Genomic DNA, 19,380 nt, shown 5'->3' on the forward strand with positions numbered 1-19,380 from the left:
ATGTTAAAATATGATGTGGCTGGTACTTGGGCAGGTATGTCACTTCTACAGTTTTGGGGTTAAAGCCAAAGTATAAAGATATGCATTCTAAGAGGGCTGATGCATGCTGAGTATAAAATTACTGGCTGACAATGTAAATTTAAATAAGCCTATTCCAAGAGTGAAGTATATTTTACAGCTATTGTTATTGCTTCTCCTTTTTTAATAATAAATTTGTGTATGTAAATATAGTGTTTTGTGGGTGAAAACATATACTTGTGTGCTGCTGTTCCTGTGCTGTTATTTTGTTCCCAGAATGCTATGTATATCTTCAAAATATATATGAAGTCCATCACTTGCCAAAGGCTGTTGAAAAAAACATAGCTCTTCATTAGTCCATCTTCTTCAATAGCAAGAAGTCAACATAAAGTCTTAACTCTGTTGTTTTAACAATGCCCAGCTTGGGCACTTTGTGAATAATGGCAAGACCTCTTTTCCAGCATAAAAATAAACATTTTATCCAACTGTGTCAGTTCTGTAACAACAAACATTAAGACAGATATTGTAAAGCTACTGGCAATTTTTTTCTGTGTTACAAATAAGCAGTAAATAAGTCTTTACTTCTTATTAAAAGACAGAAATTAAGTGCCTAAAAATAGACAGAAAGTATTTATGGGCTTGAAGATAAAAGTAAAAGTGACTCCATGCTGAAATGTCAATAGCTTGCTTACATGGAGTCTACATCTGCAGAATCTGTATTACTTGCAGTCATTTTGAGATGCAGTTCTGGCAGGGGAAACTTTTTTTTTAATTGCAATATTTTTTGTTTAGGTCGTCCAAATCTCACCCAGGACCTATTGTCCACATTAGTGACAATCCAATGGATGAAGGAAAGGTAGGATATGTTTAAAGACCATTCAATACAATATTATTTAAGCAGGACTTTTTTTTAAAGTAAGATGCCACTGCTTTTTAAGGAAGGATTAAGTAGATGAGGACAATGTTGAAAGCATAAAGGAAGGCTAAATCAAGGTTTTAGGCTCTGAAAATAATATGAAGCAAGGTACAGACATGGCTGTAGGACACATTACTAGAATAATTGAATGCATCTTGTAATCAGAAATACTTGAAAACACAGCTGAAAATGTTTAATTGCAAAAATTCTTGAAAACAAAACCAAAGAATTTTACTTATGGTGGTAAAAATTAAGATGTTACCAAAAAAACCCCAATCATAACCAGAGTGCGGAAATAGTGGGGTGGAAATTAAATAAACTTTACAAAGGTCTTTGGTGTTACTTTTTCACAACTTTAAAATGCGTATTTGTATAGCATATTTTTATAGAATACTGTGTATTTTGTCTTTAGTTTAGCTAATCTAAGGCAGCAGTTTTTATGGGATTTGAGGTCTAACCGACATACTCTCATTTAGTAGACAGCATCTAGTGATTATAAAAAATTTCTTAAAACCTAACTGGACTGTAGTGCAACTAGATAGTCAACTCAACTAAAACATATAAAAAAGAGCTATGTATTAGACTTGTCTTTTCCTTCTTTTGAGGTAATATTAACATAATCATCTTTTTACCTTGACAAAAAGTTTTACAGTACACATTCTTGAAGCCCTTGCAAGACAGTAATTTTTATGTCCTGTGACATAGCCACAAAGGAGAACTTAAGATATGAACTCAATGGTCATGAGTTCCTTCTGTATTAAATTAAATCTACAGGTATTACCCTTTGCTTTGGGATATCTGTTATGAGGCTCATGCAAAAACAACACAGAACGCGTAACTTTAGTTCACAGTGAAGACTTCATGAATTAAAAGAGAAAGCAAGGAGTTAAAATGTTAATATGCCTTCTCTAGGTGACAGCAATTACTGTAATGCCAAATCATACATTCCCCACTTAAGTCACGGTTGCAAGACTAAGTCTGTAACAGACCTCTTCTACAAGTCTTGGGATGGGATCACATGACTCATCCACTCCATGAGGGATCTTCAGCCTCTTTAGCTTGTGTGCCTCATAAGGTTATTTAGAAAATCTTAGTGGTCTGCTGCAACTTTTGTTCAGATCCCTTGGTCCACACTGAAGAGTAAGCAGGCAGGGGGTTCCTTAATTTTGACAATAGGAATAAAGCAAAATAGGAAAGAAGGATTTGAAAACAGCAGTCTTGCATGCATCTTTTCCAAAAGTGTGTAGACCCCTGACAAAAGTGTGGTTATAACATAGCCAGAGACACCTTGATGCCACTTTAAACACATTTTCGTTAATGACTTTGCTCTGGATTAATCAGGCATAGGTGATTGAGTAATTGATGAATTAAACTTTGAATTATTATTTTTGTCAGTGTAATGTCTCAAATATCCTAGAGTTTTGAACTTCCATTTGTGAAGAATCTTCAAAGAGAGAAAATAATTTTTTGTACTACTTTTCCACATATGCAGGAGAAATATTATTTTTTGGTTTACTTTTCATTTGACATGTTAGTGGTGGATAAAACTGGAGAGAGGGAATGACACTATTGTCTCAGCAGCGGTTTGAATGTTTTAATAGCATGCTAGTTATAAGCTTGTATCCTAGACACCTGAGGTTTCAGTCCATCAAGGAGAATTTCATGTATACAGTTTTTTTTCATTGGGATGAAGCTTACTGCCCTAAGTGCGTAACTAATGAGTTTCTCTGTAGAATTAAGTTTGAATTGTGTTCCAGAATCATTGACCCTAGAATACGAACGCAATTAAGCTATGGTAACTTCAGAAAAGACAAACGATCTATTTATTCTGGTGTATTCCACCCTACATTTAATTATTGTCAATTAAAGTTTAAGAATTACTGTTTTTATCAATCATGCTATCAATCAGTGCTTTAGAATCTGATCTTACACTCCTCTTCTTTCTTATAAGAAAAATATTGCTGAAAAAAACCTGTGCAGTTGCAAGAACCTCCTGTGTACTCACTTTTAAAATTTGTTCATGCTTTTAGCCTTTCAATCACTGTGATTTTTCTAATGTTTAAAGTTAAAATACAAAAACTATAAAATATGGCTTATGATAAGCAAGATAATTTAAAATAATAGTATACATGACACTAGTGAGAAAAGAAATTCTAATATTCATTTTTGCTAGATCAAATGTTATAATATCTTTAGGGTATTTTTGTGCCATATAGCATTGAAATAGATCAAATATTTTATCTGTAAGCTGGTAGGAGATCCTCTGTTGTTTTTCATACTGGAAATAACTGTACACCTTGAAAATCTTAAGCTGAAAAGTCTGTCCAGGCAAAACCTCTAGGTACAGCAATAGGCCATATTGATTTAGATCTCTGTCTGTGACTACAAAGGCATGTGTTTGAAGGCAGTGTTTTCTACCTTGTAATACGAGGGACGCCCCTCAGGGCACTTCTGTTTGCTTACAGAATATAGGCTGTTTCAACAGTGAGTAAATCCCAGCAGCCAACTACTCCTTTTTGTATGTCCACACTGGGAGAAAGAAGTGAGAGTGAAGGCATGCTTCTTAATGCTAGGAGCTGCTTCTCCTGTAGCAACATTGCTCAAAGGAAAGATCTCACAGTAGATCCAGCAACTATGAAAGATGAAGCTGCATTGCCTCCTATATATCAAGTGCCAAGACTGTTACTACTGCCTTATGTTGGCCTTGTTTTGGCTTCATTAAGAGAAGCGTCACTTAAGATAGGACAGCAAAGCGCTTAGATACTCAATGTGTTAGACCAATTATTATGAGCAATTTTAATCTTCACTCCCTTCAGAAATGGTTTAATATTGCTTCTAGCAAAAAGATTATTTGCAAAATTATCTTGTTTAATTTCTCTCTAGCTTTCCTCTTCTGAATAACTAATATTCTTGGTGTTCCTTTAGCCAGTTATCTCAGTTGTGATTAACATCTGGAGAAAGCTTATATTACATAGTTTCTTTATAGACAATGAACCATTACCTAAAACTTTAGGAAGGAAAGTGTGTTCTTCCAGCAAATCTAAGCAGAACAAATTCCATTGAGGAAAATGCGCAATAAAAAGTTCTCTTTTCCATCCCCCCCCATTTTCACTCAGGAAGGAAGATACTTAGGAAAGTTTAATGTTGACCTTTCTGGAGCTCAAAGGGATTTCCAAGGACTCTTCAGAGGAATGCTTTTTTTTTTTTTCTAACTTTGCATGAATGTCAATTGTATTAGCAGGAAGTTTAGGAGGATGGCAACAAGTACAAAGTAAACCTCTCTAACATTGAGGTCTTCACTTCTCACTAATTTTTGTCTTCATAACTACTTGTAGTTACTACATGTAGTATTATGCTGCATCTCTTCAGGGCAAAAACTACAGGCATTGCAAATGGTATTATTTTGCTTATCCTTATAAAGACTTAATATATCTGCTTATTATTGCAGCTTTTGATTGGCTTTGAGTCTGGAACAGTGGTATTATGGGATCTGAAGTCAAAGAAGGCAGATTACAGATACACACACGATGAGGTAACATTTAATCTGCATTTCTTAATATGAGAATATGATTTGCCATTCTAATAGTGATTTTTATTATTTTTTCATTTCTTCTGCTTCTGTCACCAGTGGATCAATAAATAGGTCTCTTTGAAATTGCAAGTACTTGAAGTTTTCTCTAAAAGAGCCATAGAGTTTGAATAATAGAAACTTTGGACTGAATAAGTGTTCACTGATTTGAAATTTGTGAAGCAATGGATGGTGGCATGGATTGGATTTCTTTGCTAATTTGGGGGGACTGAGGGGGAAGCTGTCAGATCTTTTTTTTTCTGTTATAGAGTAGTGTGACTTACACCTGTGTTAAGAGCTTGAGTCATAAGTTGAAACAAGATGGTTTTGCAATTTCTGTAATATGGAATCTCTCACATATTCTGAAAGGTGGCGGGGGGGTGGGAAGAAACCGCTAAATAGCCTCACTAGGACATTTCTGTAAATATACCCTTTTTTTATAGGATCAAGGTTTGAAATAAAACTGCAAGAGGTTTAAAAAACCCAATGGTATCGAATGGCACTTCTTTCAAACTTGATTCTTGAGAGAATACAGGCTTTTTGAATGACTGAGATTAAGAAAAATCATTCAACATAATATGCAAGTTGATGTATTTCATTTAAAATAACATAAAATTAGTCTTGATTACATTTCATTGTAAAATGTCTGTACCATTGTTCAGTACCAGCTGGGACTGTTTCTTGTATCACAGTGGGTGTATTTTCATTAGCTCTGTGCTGAACTTTTCACAAGACAGGATTTGGGGGTTCATGTGGTGATTCTGGCTCAGTACTCATGCTTATGTGTTGGTTCTACCAATGAAGAGTTTCTTTGAGGGGGTAGTCTCTGAAGTAGTCTAAGCCTTAGATCATCAGAGCTGTATTAGAACATCAGAGTGGAATGAGGTTTCTTTGTGTGTTCAGAAATGTCTGTATAAGCCTCAAAGTATGTTATGTGAAGAACAATTTTCTACCTTCCAGTTCCATTGCATTCACCTAATTAATTCCCTCTGTTTCTTTGTTTCATAAACTTATTCATATCTCCATCTTTTTCTAGTCTTAATCAAGTTCTTCCTGTACCTCTTATTCTTCTTGCTTTTCTCTAACTTTATTTTTTTAACCATTCTATTTAATCTTTCTTTTATAATAGAGAAACACAACAACATAGTATATTCAAGATGTGGGTATGCTGTATTTATGATGTGGAATAATTATGTTTGGTTTTGTTTTCTTTCTCTGATCTTGATACTGGATTAGTCTTTTGATGCTGCAAGCGTTAAGCAGATACTTCCTTGGAACAACCTACTATAAAACTAGAGTCTCATTCTTCAGTGTTAATTGTCAGCTTAAAGTCCATTGTGTTTATGTATTGCTTCACATTTACATAGTTGGACAATAAAAATTGTAAGTCTTTCTGTAGTTCTTCACTGGAATCCTAATTTCTACCTTTGGTAGTGTCAGCTTTGGTACTGTCAGCACACTTATCACCTTAATATTCTTGTTCTAATTTTCCATGTTATTTATGAATAAACTCAGCAGCACAGATCCCTGAGGGTCTCTACCAATTACCCTCACCCATGAACTAATCAATTACTGCCAGCCTGTCTTTATTCTAGCTTGCTTTACTTCCTGATACCTTACCCAATTATTCATCTGTTCAAGGATCTCTAGTCTGTTTGTTTTTATTTTCCTTTGAGAGATGTTGTTGAAAGACTTTGAAAATTGTGTAGACAGCTTAATTGATGTTTCCATTAGGCACATGCTTGTTAACATTTTCAGAGATTTGTTGGATATGATTTCCTCTTACAAAAGCATGTTGACTTCTCATACCTGGTATATTATATTCATCCATATGTTGATTAATTCTGTTCTTTAATGAAGTTTTGTTGCAGTTTCTAGAAACTTACCGAGGGTAGACACTATGCTGCTAATTCTGTTTTTCTTTGTATTTTGTGGTCCGTTTGTTTAAAAATTGACTGTATACTTGTCATCTTCTTGAACCAACCCTGATTTGAGAGGTTGCAAACAGCAGTGAATAGTTCAGCTGTTTCATCTTTGATTTCCTTTAGGATTTATAAATGAATGCATCTAATTGTTCAGTTTGGTTTTTGATTGCAGAAGAGGTAATGAAATACCTTAGGTCAGATCCTTTGGTAAAGGAATGTGCATTATCATAAGCTGGGAATGGATAGGAAGGAGAAAAAAAATAATTAAGGTCTGTAGAGTGAACTTGATGAGTTTCACTGTTCTCATCAGTGAGGATCAACATACATAAAGTTGCTTAAAAAAAATACTGGCTATTCAGGTCTTAAAAGTTGAAGTATGCTTTTTCTGTGAGTTCAGATTGCCCTTTAAGAAAAATCTCTTTGGAAAAAGAATGACTATATGCAGTAATAATTTGTTGGTTTTCATCCATTTAACATTCTATGACAAGGAATTTCTTCTTCAATGGGCAAGTTATTTAGATCTAATCTTCTAAGGGGGAAGGCAGAATAGAATAATGTCCCATTTTTGAATTTGGATTTGATACAGTTAGGCAGTTTCAAGTTCTTCTGGATTCTGGCCTGAATGGCATAGAAATAAAATGATTAATTTTGTCTAACAGAATTGAAAAATATGTGTTTCTTGAAAGGTGGCATTGCGGAGAGTGCTATAATTGTTTCTGGACCAATGGTTTTGAGAGAAGATCCTATCAGATACAAGAAAAATAATGAATAGAAAGCCGCAGAAAGTGGATGATTATGTGTGCTATATATATCTGTCCTTTTTTTGTGTGAGTCAGGTGAGGTGGGGCTGCTTCTGCATCCTTCTTTCATTCTATTCTTCAGTGCCTCTCAGTTTTGTATTTAGTTGCGAAAATGGAGAATCTCTCTCAATTTGTCAGTGAAAGGAATATTGAACTCCAAATATTATTTATCTAATCATATTGTGATCAGTGCTGACTAACTAGTGGCCTATATAAATATACTGTTCTTGCTGTTTTTTCAGCTAGCAGTTTCAAGTAAGTGAATGTAAATGTTAAGAAATGCAGAAGAAACAGGTTTTTTTATTGTATTTTGCAAGAATAAAATGATATTGCCAAATAATAAAAACTTCGCTAGTTTCTATGAGCAGCTTCCTTAACAGAAAAGAGAAAAGTATTCTCACTTGCTTAATGCTGAAAGAGGTTACTGTGGAAAGGTGGGTAACTTTTTGAGTCTCAGAAAAGTAACACCATAACTGATAGTGTGAAGAATGCTGACTGGCATTGTTGGAATTCTGATAATAAGGTCACCTGTTCATTCTAGTTGAATAACTTCAAATACTTAGCCAAAAATGAAATATCTCTATATCTACAGTAAGTAAATAATTCTTTTCAGTGGCAGGCTAGTACAGTTGTGTTGATTTTAAAGTAGAATGGAAAATCAGAAACCAGGGAAACTGAATTGAGCAGGACACAGAGAGGGTACAGCTAACCACAGTTTTGGGTAAGAGAAGAGTAACTAGTAGACAGTTCTAGGCAGAAATAACTTAATGTGTGTCCATTCTAAATTTGAATGATGCACCTTGATTTTTTTTTCCACATTTGAGACTGATACTAATTTTGTTCTCTTAACATATAATACTGACTTCAGAGTTGAAAAAGTTTAGTCAAGAAGATGCAATACAATCTGATTTTTAAGATATGTAATAGAAGTAACCAAAGTGTTTTTACAAGGATGTTTTAGCCAGGATGTAATGCAATTCATAACTTTTAGAGTTAAGCTTGCTCCTGAATGGTTTTGTGGAGTATCTTTTCTCATTGGCTGAAGCAGTAAGACATCTGCTCCCTTTGTAATAAAGGAGCCTAAAAAATTGGTGGCCATATTCATTCCTTATTTAGCTCCCTCTCCCCTCTATCCCCAATAACAAATAATTAGGGCGACATATCATAATTATTAAAATACTGTAATGTCTTGCCAAGACTTTTATTGACTAGCTTAGTCTAATCTAAGATAGTGTTGTTCCCCAAAAAGGCAGTCTTACCCTGACCACCCCAGCAGTGTCTTTCCATAACTAGTTGTGGCTGTGTGACAGTACAGCAAGTCACAGTATAATTAACTCTTTTCCCTCTTCCTGTACACCCAATAAAAGTATCAGTTGGAAAGACCCCATTGCACGTGAAGACTTAAGGTTTGAGGAAAATCGTCAGACTTTCTGGCAATGTAGTGGTTGCCTTGCTCAAGAGAGTGTGCACACAGAGTCTAGCAGTGGTGGAATAATGCCTTATCTCATGAGATCTCCTCTGCTTCTGGTAAGTGTGGCACAGAGTGGAGAAAGCTCTCTGCCATTTTATTTCCTGCTAGCAAACCTTGTAAATTTGAATAATTCTGTGCACAGAATCTTTCTAGCTCTTGTTTCTTGTTGATTTCCTGGTTTAGTGGCTTTGCCAGAGGTTTCTTTCATATGCTGACTGTAAGGGCTGTATCCCATCCATGAATGTGTTTCACCTCTTCTCTCATAGAGGGTAATGCACGTGACATTCTGCCCTGTAGCAGAAGCAGGATTTTAAACTTCAGGATTTATGTTCTTGGTTCTCCAGTTGTTCTTGATGAGAGCTCTTCTGAGTGTGGAGTTGACAACCAGTAAGAAGAGAGCAACTTAGCCCAGTCTTGTCACCCTTGAGATGTGGTGCAGAGCTGCTCATCAGATACAAGAAATGCTGTCTGGTCTCCCTCGTTCCTCCCTGACTGTGCCATCTCAGACTGCTGAAGTGTAGCAGGGGTGGTCGCAGAAGGATCTTGTTTGGTGAATGAGGCCTACTTATTAGCACTGGGGAAACATTCTCTGGCTCTAACACTATGGAAAACAAATAATTCTGCTGGTACTGGTTAACTGTGTAGTCCCGTCAGTCTCATGAAATCCATCACCAGTCATTGCAAAGGTGATGACTGATTCTGTGCTGTTAGAAACTGCTGTGCTCTACCTGGGGTATGAGCTTCGTTACTGCTGGTAGTTGCAGGATTGACATCAGCAGAGCTTGGTGCTATGGCACAGCAGCAGTTCTGCATGACATCGAGGCACAAGATGTAGCTGTCAGGACCACGGAGCTGGATCCTCTCCAGCTGTGCAGTCTTTTTCCTGTAGCGGTGCTGTGAAACACACTTTTCTGTTTTGTTTGAGTGATGGTTGCTGTTAATGGGTGACCAGGCTTCATCAGACATCATGAACAGGATGGTTAGGCACACTGATACCATAAAGACTGTTAGAAACTGTGCCTTTGGATTAGTCTCTTCCTCACTCATCACTTTGTAGTTGATGTTGGTCTTAAAACATGTAACTTGAGGGGCTGTGCAGTCTACCACCATCATTTGATGCAACTCTTTTTTTTTGACTCAAAACTTCAGATGTGTGAAGGGATCTAAATGTCATCCTTTACGATTGCTATGGGTTTGTGTGGTGCAGTTTTTTTGGTAGCAGGGAGGGGGCCGCAGGGGTGGCTCCTGTGAGAAGCTGCTAGAAGCTTCCCCGGCTCCAAGTCAGACCCACCTCTGGCCCAGGCTGAGCCCGTCAGTGACGGTGGTCGCGCCTCTGGGAGAACAGATTTCAGAAGGGGAACCTGCAGTCAGTAGTGGGACTGGAATGTGAGAGGAACCCCTCTGCAGACACCGAGGTCCGTGAGGAGGAAGGAGGGGAGGAGGTGCGCCGGAGGAGGGGATGCCCCTGCAGCCCTGGTGTAGATGGCAGGCTGTCCCCCCCCCAGCCCATGGAGGGGAGCTGGGGAGCAGAGGCCCCCGCAGATGGCCGTGACTCCACGGGAAAGCCCGCGCTGGAGCAGTCTGTGACTGAAGATTGGCCTTGCGGAAAGGACCCACGCCAGGGAAGTTCGTGAGGAACTGCAGCCCATGGAAATGACTCGCGTGGGAGAAGGACTGTCTCCTGTGGGAGGGACCCCACGGTGGAGCAGGGGATGAGCGAGGAGTCCTCCTCCCCCTGAGGAGGAAGGAGCGGCAGAGACAAGGGGTGAGGAACCGACCCCAGCCCCCAGCCCCTGTTCCCCTGCGCCACCGGGGGGAAGATGGAGAGAGAACCGGGAGTGGGGTTGAGCTGGGAAGAGGGAGGGGTGGGGGGAAGTTGTTCTAAGGTTTGGTTTTACTTCCTAATATCCTTTTTTTGTTTTGATTTGTAGTAAATTAAATTGACTTTGTTTCTTCTCCAAGTTGAGCCTGTCTTTTGCCTGTGACCATAAGTGGAGAGTGATCCCTCCCAGTCCTTATCTCGACCCACCAGCCTGCCTTTATATTTTCTCCTCATCCCACCATGGCCGGGGCGGGGGGACAGTGAGCGAGCGGCTGCGTGGTGCTTTGTTACTGGCTGGGCTGAAACCTCGACAACGATCTTCCTCTGCTAAGGAACAATGAGGGTCAAACTTCCTGAATGATCAGAGGTTTATGGAAAGATACCTGTGCAATTTCCTCAGGGAAGAAGCTAAGTCCTATTATATCTTTCTGTCGTTTCCTGCTAGGCTTCATTCCAAATTACCTGACCTTTAGGAAGCTTTCTTGAAGCAAATTCCCATGTTGCGGTGGGACAGTCTCATTTGTTGCCTGAAAGCTAGGTCAGTGGAACACTATCCATGCTTTCTTCCTGTCCAAACGTGTGTGCCTGCCCAGTACCCTGCTCTGATATTTGCAGCACAAGAACACTAGGAGCATTCATCCCCAGGACAGGAATGCTTATAGGGTAGGCCACACCACCACCCCTAAAACCTTTGTAATCATATTTCTGCTTAACCATGGCTGGGGGAGGCAGCTCTAGGTCGTGATTATATTAGTGCTGATTGCTGGCATATTCTTTCCTTGACAATGTTCTAGTTCTTAACAGAGAATTTAGTTAGAATTTGTTCTTCATTTTTCTATATTACAAATGAGATCCTGAACTTCCAGTACTTTATACTTTTTATTAGTACAGTAGTATGTTGCATGTTTAGAGTTAGTTAGAAGAATGCACAAATGTAAAATTCTTTTTCAGAGAATTTGGAGGAAATTATCTTTGGCATAATGGAACTGCAGTTGCGAATGAACTTTTCCTTAGAAAGTTTCTTTTAAACCCTTTCCTCAAAACATCCTTTTTGTCTTGGGCAGGCTCAGTGGAAAAATAAGTCTGTAAATTCTTTTTGCATCATTCTCAAGCCTTTTATGCTCAAACAGTGGGGATTAAAAAAAAAAAGTTATGCATTTCTTATGTGGAATATGGTTTATACTGCAAACGTTTCCCATATTATGTTTTCATCTGTGAAAGAAATGAAACGAACTTCTTAACTATTGGTTTTGTTTCTAAAAAATTGAAGTGTAACTTCTGAAAACTAAAGCTAGTTTTTTACTAAAGTCCATTCTTCAAGTAGTATGTCATTTGTTCTGATTTAAAGTAAGCTTTGATAGCATTAACTCAGCAAATGTATTATAGGTTACTATTTTTAGGCTCAATATTCTGGTACGTGGCTGAGTGTAAGAGATTATTTTACAGCATTTAAAAACATGTCAAAGTAGCCTGTGGGATTAAGAGGAGGGAAAATAAAAAAAAGCAACCCTGATGTGTGACTTTCCAGAAACCAAAGCATGTCAATGCAGTTGTCCCACAAGTGGGGTCGTTTACCCAGTGTGTAACACCAATATACACACAGAGCAGAGGTATTTTATTCCAGTTCATGTTCGCGCAAAGATGGGGACTAGGTGGTAATCCACAAAGCTAGCGCACCTCATGCCTAAACGGGCAAGCAATTTATTCAGTTCAGTTATACGTATTCAATTTCCAAAGTTCTTCCCCAAAACTATTACTGGTAGTTGCTTATCTAGCACAGTTTCTTTTGGGTTAAAGTTTCCCCGCTTCAAATTAAAGGTACAGTGTTTTTTTAATTCTACAGCACAAGCTCAAGGAGAGTGGGGAGGGTAACTCTTTTGGTCTTGAATTGAGTCAGTGGTTGTGATCTCCTCCTGCCGCCTTTATCTTTCCTTCAGTTATCAAAGATTTTTGCGGACTTCATGCCTGTTAGCAATTATTCAACTTTTTGGTGCTTCCTGGGGTAGGATGTTCCCTTCTTATCAGTCTTTTTATTTCTTCTTCAGGGGCACAGTCTTTAGCAAGGCATGCCTTGTGCATACAAAGGGTATCTTATTTCACAAGACCTTTGTGGTCTTCTTAAGTACATCATTTCTTGAGTACATCACAGTCATTAGGCACTTGCACATTTCATTGCATTAAAACAATCTTCATGATATATTACCATTTAAATCTTAGTAGCTACATTCATTTTTTGTTTCTCTTGCAGCATTTTTTTTCCTTTTTTTCTTAGGCTGTTGACGAGAGAGTTAGCATAGGTACTCTCAAGTCACTATGCTTGCTTGGAATATTTTGGAAAACCTGTAGAAAAGGAGTCGTCATCATCCGTTCAAGTTTACCAGAAAATACTGTCCATGTCCATGGAAATGGAGGTCTATCATAATAGGGCAGTGAAATCTGAATAGGCTATGGTAAACAGTCTGGTTTACAGAATAACTAATCTCATGTCATGGACCTTACAAGTCATGCACAGTATGATGGCTCAATTAATGGCACAAGAGAGTAATGGATCATAGTCAAATCCGGAGAATGACGAAAGGAATTCTCCATGATTCTGGTGCATTCCTGTGGGAAAGTATGCAGAAATTTTGCCAAAGATTGTGTTATAATTGAAAAACAAGCAAGGAGGTGCATACTCTTTAAAAAAAAAAAAAAGCCAGTTTAGTCTAGATTTTTTTTCTTTTCCGAGTTGTAGCAACTGTATTTGCAGTAGTCTAAACTTGGTATTAGAAAAATGGGTTAAAAAAAGTCTTAGAAACAGGGTAAACTGCTTAAATTAACAGGTTTTATGTTCACATCAAAGTATCAGTAAGTTTCTGCATGTATCTTGTCTTGCAGGAAGATAGGTTATGAAGACCGGTCTCAAACTGTTCTGAAATGGTATGCATATAATGAGCTGTAGGGTTAAAATAAGTCTGTAGGAATTGAAAAGAAAGGGATTTTTTGTATATGTATTTTATGAATTGAAACAGTTAAATCCCGTGGTAGAAAAATACAATCAAACTTGGGTCTTTATTGATGAACTTGTCTCTTAAATCATAGGGCTGTATTTGGAATTATTAATTTTTCTACCTCTTTAAAGAACCAAGAAATAATAGTGATTTCTAGGGATATCGACAAGCTATTGCAGCAGTAAAATTGAATTTAATAAAATGTTTTTAAACATGCATTAATCCCTTTAAAAAGCTAGTGATCTGCTTAAGATATTTCTGTAGGAGACTTGTGTATAAATGCTTTTAATTTTGTTCCTCAGACTTTTTCTTATTTGTGATTGTACTTCACAGTCCTACAGTCTCCCTCAGGTAACTGTTGCAGTCACTGCAGGAATGTCTCCTTCTGAAAATCAGATACGTTCACCTTCTTTGCAGGCAGCATAGCAGTCATTTTTCCGCATGGGATAATCCTCCTGGAACAGATGGTGAAAGTGAGGCTTCCTTTGTGCACAGCCTGTCTCCACTTAATACTCTAGGATGGTTAATCTATATGTTTCTGGTTAAGTTTTGGCATATGTGGGACAGCACAGTCAATCATGCTGTGCTTGTTAATCAAAACAGTAAGATTTGATATCCACACACACCCCTGCCAAAAAAACCCCAACACATAATTGTCTCAGAAGTTCAGAAGTTTTGAAACAAACTTCAATATAGTCCAGAACAGCTACCTTAACTTCGAATCAAAGTGAAGGGGATAGTAGGAGTAATTTTAATAAGAAACTGTTAGTTATACTTAAGTAAAGATTTATTTAGATAGGTTTTTTTGTTGTTTGGTTTTTTTAAGAGAGCATTCTCTGTGTAAGTTCTTGTAAAGATTCCCTGTATTTGGTGCATGTGTTACCTGTGCAGACAACTCCTCTTAAGGATACAAACACCTTGAGACTTAAATACAGTAACAGTCCTCTGTGGTACTAGTGCATGATCTTGTCATAAGGGATTACTGTGTGTTTGGGATCCGTAGGACCAGTGATATATTCCACAAAAATATTTGAGATGATTGAATTGGCACCAGCTGATTTAAGCACATTGCTGCATTATGGTAAGAAAAGAGTACCAGTTGAAGTTTTAAGTCAAGATGAGAATTATGATTAAAACTGAGAGTTTTATTCTGAATCAGTAAGTTTTGTGTAAAATATTGGAAAAATATATTACTCCTAGGGGCTTTTTAGTGTCGAAGAATCTATGTATAGATTTGCAGCCTCGGTGGTTTCTGACTGATTTTTCTATCTTGGATGTTATGCTTTCTTTCTATCACTAATATTAACCCTGGAAAAAAATGTCAAAACTTTTGCTCTTGAGTATTGGGGTGATTTTCCAGTTATCAGTTTTGTTTTGGTGATTGAGGCTACTGATATCAACCAACTAGTGCCACCTAAAGTTATTGTACTTTTTTCATTGTAACTGACTTGTCACTGTAGATATGCTAGCCTGTTGCATACCTAGAGATTATGCTACAGCTACTTACAGGTCTGGTTTTATTTTTCAGGCTTACAAAAAGTTGTGAATTGTGTAACAGCAAAGGATAGTGCTCTGTACCAAAGCTTATCACACTCAGCCCACAGAATTGTTAGTTGGATTATTTTAAAACTACATAAAACATGTATTTTTGTTATGCTTTAAGTGATATTTAGCTGCATTGCTAAAAGTAACCAGATGCTCTATAAAACTAGACAATAAATAGCTATAAAGCCAAAGACCTCATTATTCTCTTTGAGTGTTCTTTCCATCCCATCAGGTTCCTTGCTGAAATTAAGTGATAGCAGTCACCCTTCTCCTTAGCGCTCAGTTTATCAGATCTTTCTATATTCTTAAGCATTAATGCAGTTTCAACAGTAATGGGGTGTTGCATTTCCTTCCTCTTGACCTTCTTTTTCAAGAAAAGGAAAAAAGTGTTAATCTCTTAGATTTATCCTTCTATAAAGCTTGCTTTCTTACTGGTTCTTAAGACCTATTTCTACATAAATGTGTATCAAAAACTGTTCTGTTTATTTACACTATGGGCTGCCTACTGTTGTCAGGGTTAGACTCCACATGGGAGAGTATTTAAAACATACTTATTACATTGTATTGCTAGTCATAGTACAGATAATTTCTTTTCTTAGTGAAAAGAGCTTTTTGAAATGCAACCTTTGCTTTACTGAGTCTGCACTTTAAAACTTGCTGATCCCTGACTTTGGTACTATATTGCTAAATAAAAACAAATTTTCAATATTTATGCAAAATTTCTTTCATAATACCCGCTTTTATTTGCTAAATAAAAATTTATTTTACAGCTAGAATGAGCAAGACTATTTCACTTTGACTCTAGGAGACTTCATGTGAGATGTCTAGGTTTCTGAGCTACATAGGTATAGATGTGATACTGGTACACTGAATCTGTCTTCTAAAAAAAAAATCTATAGTGATTCCACACTGCATAGGGAACAAGATTAAATTTCACTAAGAAATACTAAACTTAGTTAATCTGTAGTTTACAGATATCCGGATCTTCTACTGCTTTAAGTTGGAAAAGTTATTACTAGAGACTCTACACTCATGTGGTGTAGTAATTTTCCTCTGTCTGTTGTTTAATCTCTGGATTCTCCCAATCATATTGCTGGAAACTGTCTTGGTTTTCTGTATAATCTCATGAAATGTGAAGATCTGATCTGTGTATAATCAATTAGGCAAAGCTAGCTTACATCTTTTTTTTATGTGATTTGCTCTTCACCTAGTAATTTACTGCCTAAGCTTTCACTGCTATTTAGGGTTCCTTACTACTCACGCACCTGGGTTTCCTCACGGAGGAAATCTCTATGTACCTGGGAAGCTGGGGTGAGTGTAAGCCCTGCTTACAGACAAAATCTCTGAGTGTGTCCACTCAAAAGATGGTATTGTACAGCCCATCAGCTTTCACATATTCAGGTCCTGCTTTCAGTTTTTCTGGAGTAATGTCTTTACCATAAGTATTAAGCAAATCTACCTTCTCAGAAATATCAAAGTTCCATACTTCAAGCAGGTAATACTTCCTTCTGCACCTTTTGGGTAGTAGAGAAATACTTTGGGTTTTCATTGTTTATTGATATTTTCATGCTATAACTAAAATTCCCTCACACATCACCTAATGATTTCATAATGTGTCCATGTACTAATAGAGATACTGGAAACAAAAATGGCACCAATCTTTTCTTACTAGTTAATCTATTTGCCTTATTTGTACTCTCTGCTTCATTGTTTACTCTTCTCTTACCTTAAGGCAGTGACTAGATTTCATTTAGTCAGCTTTTTTTCTGCTGTAAGATTTTATGTGGCATGGCTTAATCATTCTGTTCCTAGTTTTATGAATATAAAGATGTTTCTATATTCATGGAAAGATTTATTAGTAGATTCCTACACTTGCCTGTACCTCAGTACTGCCATTGAAACATTAGAATGCTTATTCAAGCTAATATTTTGGTTTTTTATAGTGTTCCCCAAGTGATTTTACAGATTTAACTGATGAGGAAATTAATGTAAAGGGATTTCTTCCAAACCTGCTGAAGCAGAACTGTTTCAAAGAAGAATCTTTGTATTAGCAGCTGCTAAAATGATCATTATTCCTCATCATTTCCAAAACATCTTATCATTACTTCAATTCTTGTTTTACTTAGGTTCTCAGCCCATGCTTGCCTCTTGTGCATATCCACATAGATATCTCAAAATGCCATTCCTAATAATCCCATGAAGTAGATAGGGTTGTTGGTTTTTTTGTATGGACAGTGTATTTTTCCTGATAAAAAAGATTTTGGTTAGAAAGCTCAAATAAATGCTTGCAGTTATTCTGTGCATGTTATCCATTGAAAAAAATGTTAATATTACACTGAGGAGGATTTTGTTCCCCTTAAAAAATACTGTCTTCATTGTAGTGACATGTTTATGGATAACGTATATCTGAAAGAAGTACTTATGAACCAAAAACTTACCATGGGTAAATTAAGATGTACTAAAAGCAGTATGATTTAATTAGTACTTTCTCTAATTTCCTTTTGCTGTCTAATGTCATTGAGGAAGGAGTAAGGATAAAACAATGCTAAGATACTCAACTTACAATGTTCTGTTTCTTCTCTTTTCTTGCATAGGCTATCCACTCTGTGGCTTGGCATCATGAAGGAAAACAATTTATTTGTAGCCATTCAGATGGTACCTTGACCATATGGAATGTAAAATCTCCTACCAAACCTTTCCAGACAATCACTCCACATGGTAAGATGAAAATGGATACCCACTGTGTTTGACAGCTCTTAAAACAGAGAGAGCTTATTTTTAATAGAAGTGTGTTTTGCAAAACCAAGTATTAAAAATACACTTGCAGTGCAAGTAAAAAAACTTTCTCTGTCATACTAAATTCTGATTGATTTCATTAAAAAAAGTCTTTATGAAATAAGAATCCAAATCACTGCAGTTCTGTCTAAATCTCTGAACTTTAAGCTCGCCTTTCACACAATGGCATTGAACTCAAAATTAACTAATGTATATTTTGCAGGGCTTGCTTTTTGCTTGACATTACAGTCCCATATGTTGTTTAAAATACATATAAGCAAGCATCTGTTTCATGTATAAATGTGTAGATTACCATATAAATTCTTGGAAAGATTTGTAACAGAGTAAGACTAGCATCTGGTAAGATGTTCCCACTTCTCCACTTCTCAGAAGACTTGCATTCATGTTAATCTAGGAAATTAACATTGCATGTTGTTCTTCTGTGAAATATGCTGCTGCTCTTCAAAAAAAAGTTCTATACAAATGCCAGGTTTGCATGGTGTGTATGTGTCTAAGTCATGTCTTAGGAACTTATTTACCTCAGATACTTAAGTGTGAATGTAATAGGATAATCTGTGAGGTTATGTTGTAATTGTAGTACAAGATGGTGTAGTTGAGCATCCTGGTTTGCCTCTCTGAGCCTCTAGCAAGTCCAGAGGCTCACATTTCTATTAATGTTCAGGTAGAAAAAATGCATATTTACACCGTACTCTTAATTTCTACTGACTCCATGGGCAATTGTATCTGTAGAAGCTTTAGTTGCTAATAGTCCACAGCTGAGAGAGCAGGCCTTCATGTTCAAATTCAGGTCTTAGCCTTTAAGGATACCACTCAGAATAAACCTCTTTTTACTTGTAAGCTGACCAATTTTGATTGCAAAATGGTAGACATGAGATAATTTTAAATCTTAGTGCTACTTATAATCCTCCCCTAAAAAAGTTGTTTTGGTTTTGAAAACAAATATTCTACAATGCTTCAAAAAAACCCCCAACAAACAAACAAAAAACCGAAAAACCCAAACCCGGACAAACAAAAAAACCCCACCAATGAAAAAAAACCCTAGACCTAAATATTCTAGGTTGTTGTATTGAGTTTTAACAAATCTTTAATGGTATTATTCCAAGGCATACTCCATAATTGTCGGAGGTATTGAATATATGTTTGTATGAATGTCCTACTCTGCAAGTTGCATAATGAATTTCATAATTTGTCATGATGTTATGGAACTGTAAGACTAATATAAGAAAATAATTTACTTTAGGAAAGCAGCTGAAGGATGGAAAGAAGCCAGAACCCTGCAAACCTATTCTTAAGGTGGAATATAAAACAACTAGAGCTGGGTAAGACTTGTTTTGTATGCAAAATTAACATATGTAAAATAAATGCAGCTCTCTGGGAAGGTACTTTGTTTTCCAGTTGTTGGGATACATATCTTGATGGTGCTAAGCTATGGTAAAACAGCTGAAATAGTTTTGGTAAATCAGGTAAATTGCTGAATAAACTACAAAAACATGTGTGAACAAACTACTATATACAAACCTTAACTTAGG

At 36.8% G+C, this 19,380-nt stretch overlaps 1 protein-coding gene across 14 annotated transcripts in view; it reads left to right on the plus strand.

The window, feature by feature from the left end:
- Positions 1-19,380, plus strand: part of STXBP5 (syntaxin binding protein 5) — a 120,377-nt gene that overhangs the window by 45,446 nt on the left and 55,551 nt on the right. For all 14 annotated transcript variants that reach the window (XM_069786952.1, XM_069786951.1, XM_069786954.1 and 11 more), the window contains 4 exons: positions 811-874; positions 4,383-4,466; positions 17,650-17,773; positions 19,092-19,170. In XM_069786952.1, coding sequence (XP_069643053.1) covers positions 811-874; positions 4,383-4,466; positions 17,650-17,773; positions 19,092-19,170 — 351 coding nt within the window. The remainder of the gene's footprint in view (positions 1-810; positions 875-4,382; positions 4,467-17,649; positions 17,774-19,091; positions 19,171-19,380) is intronic.

This window comes from Haliaeetus albicilla, chromosome 7, assembly GCF_947461875.1.
Source record: "Haliaeetus albicilla chromosome 7, bHalAlb1.1, whole genome shotgun sequence".
NCBI classification, from domain to species: domain Eukaryota; kingdom Metazoa; phylum Chordata; class Aves; order Accipitriformes; family Accipitridae; genus Haliaeetus; species Haliaeetus albicilla.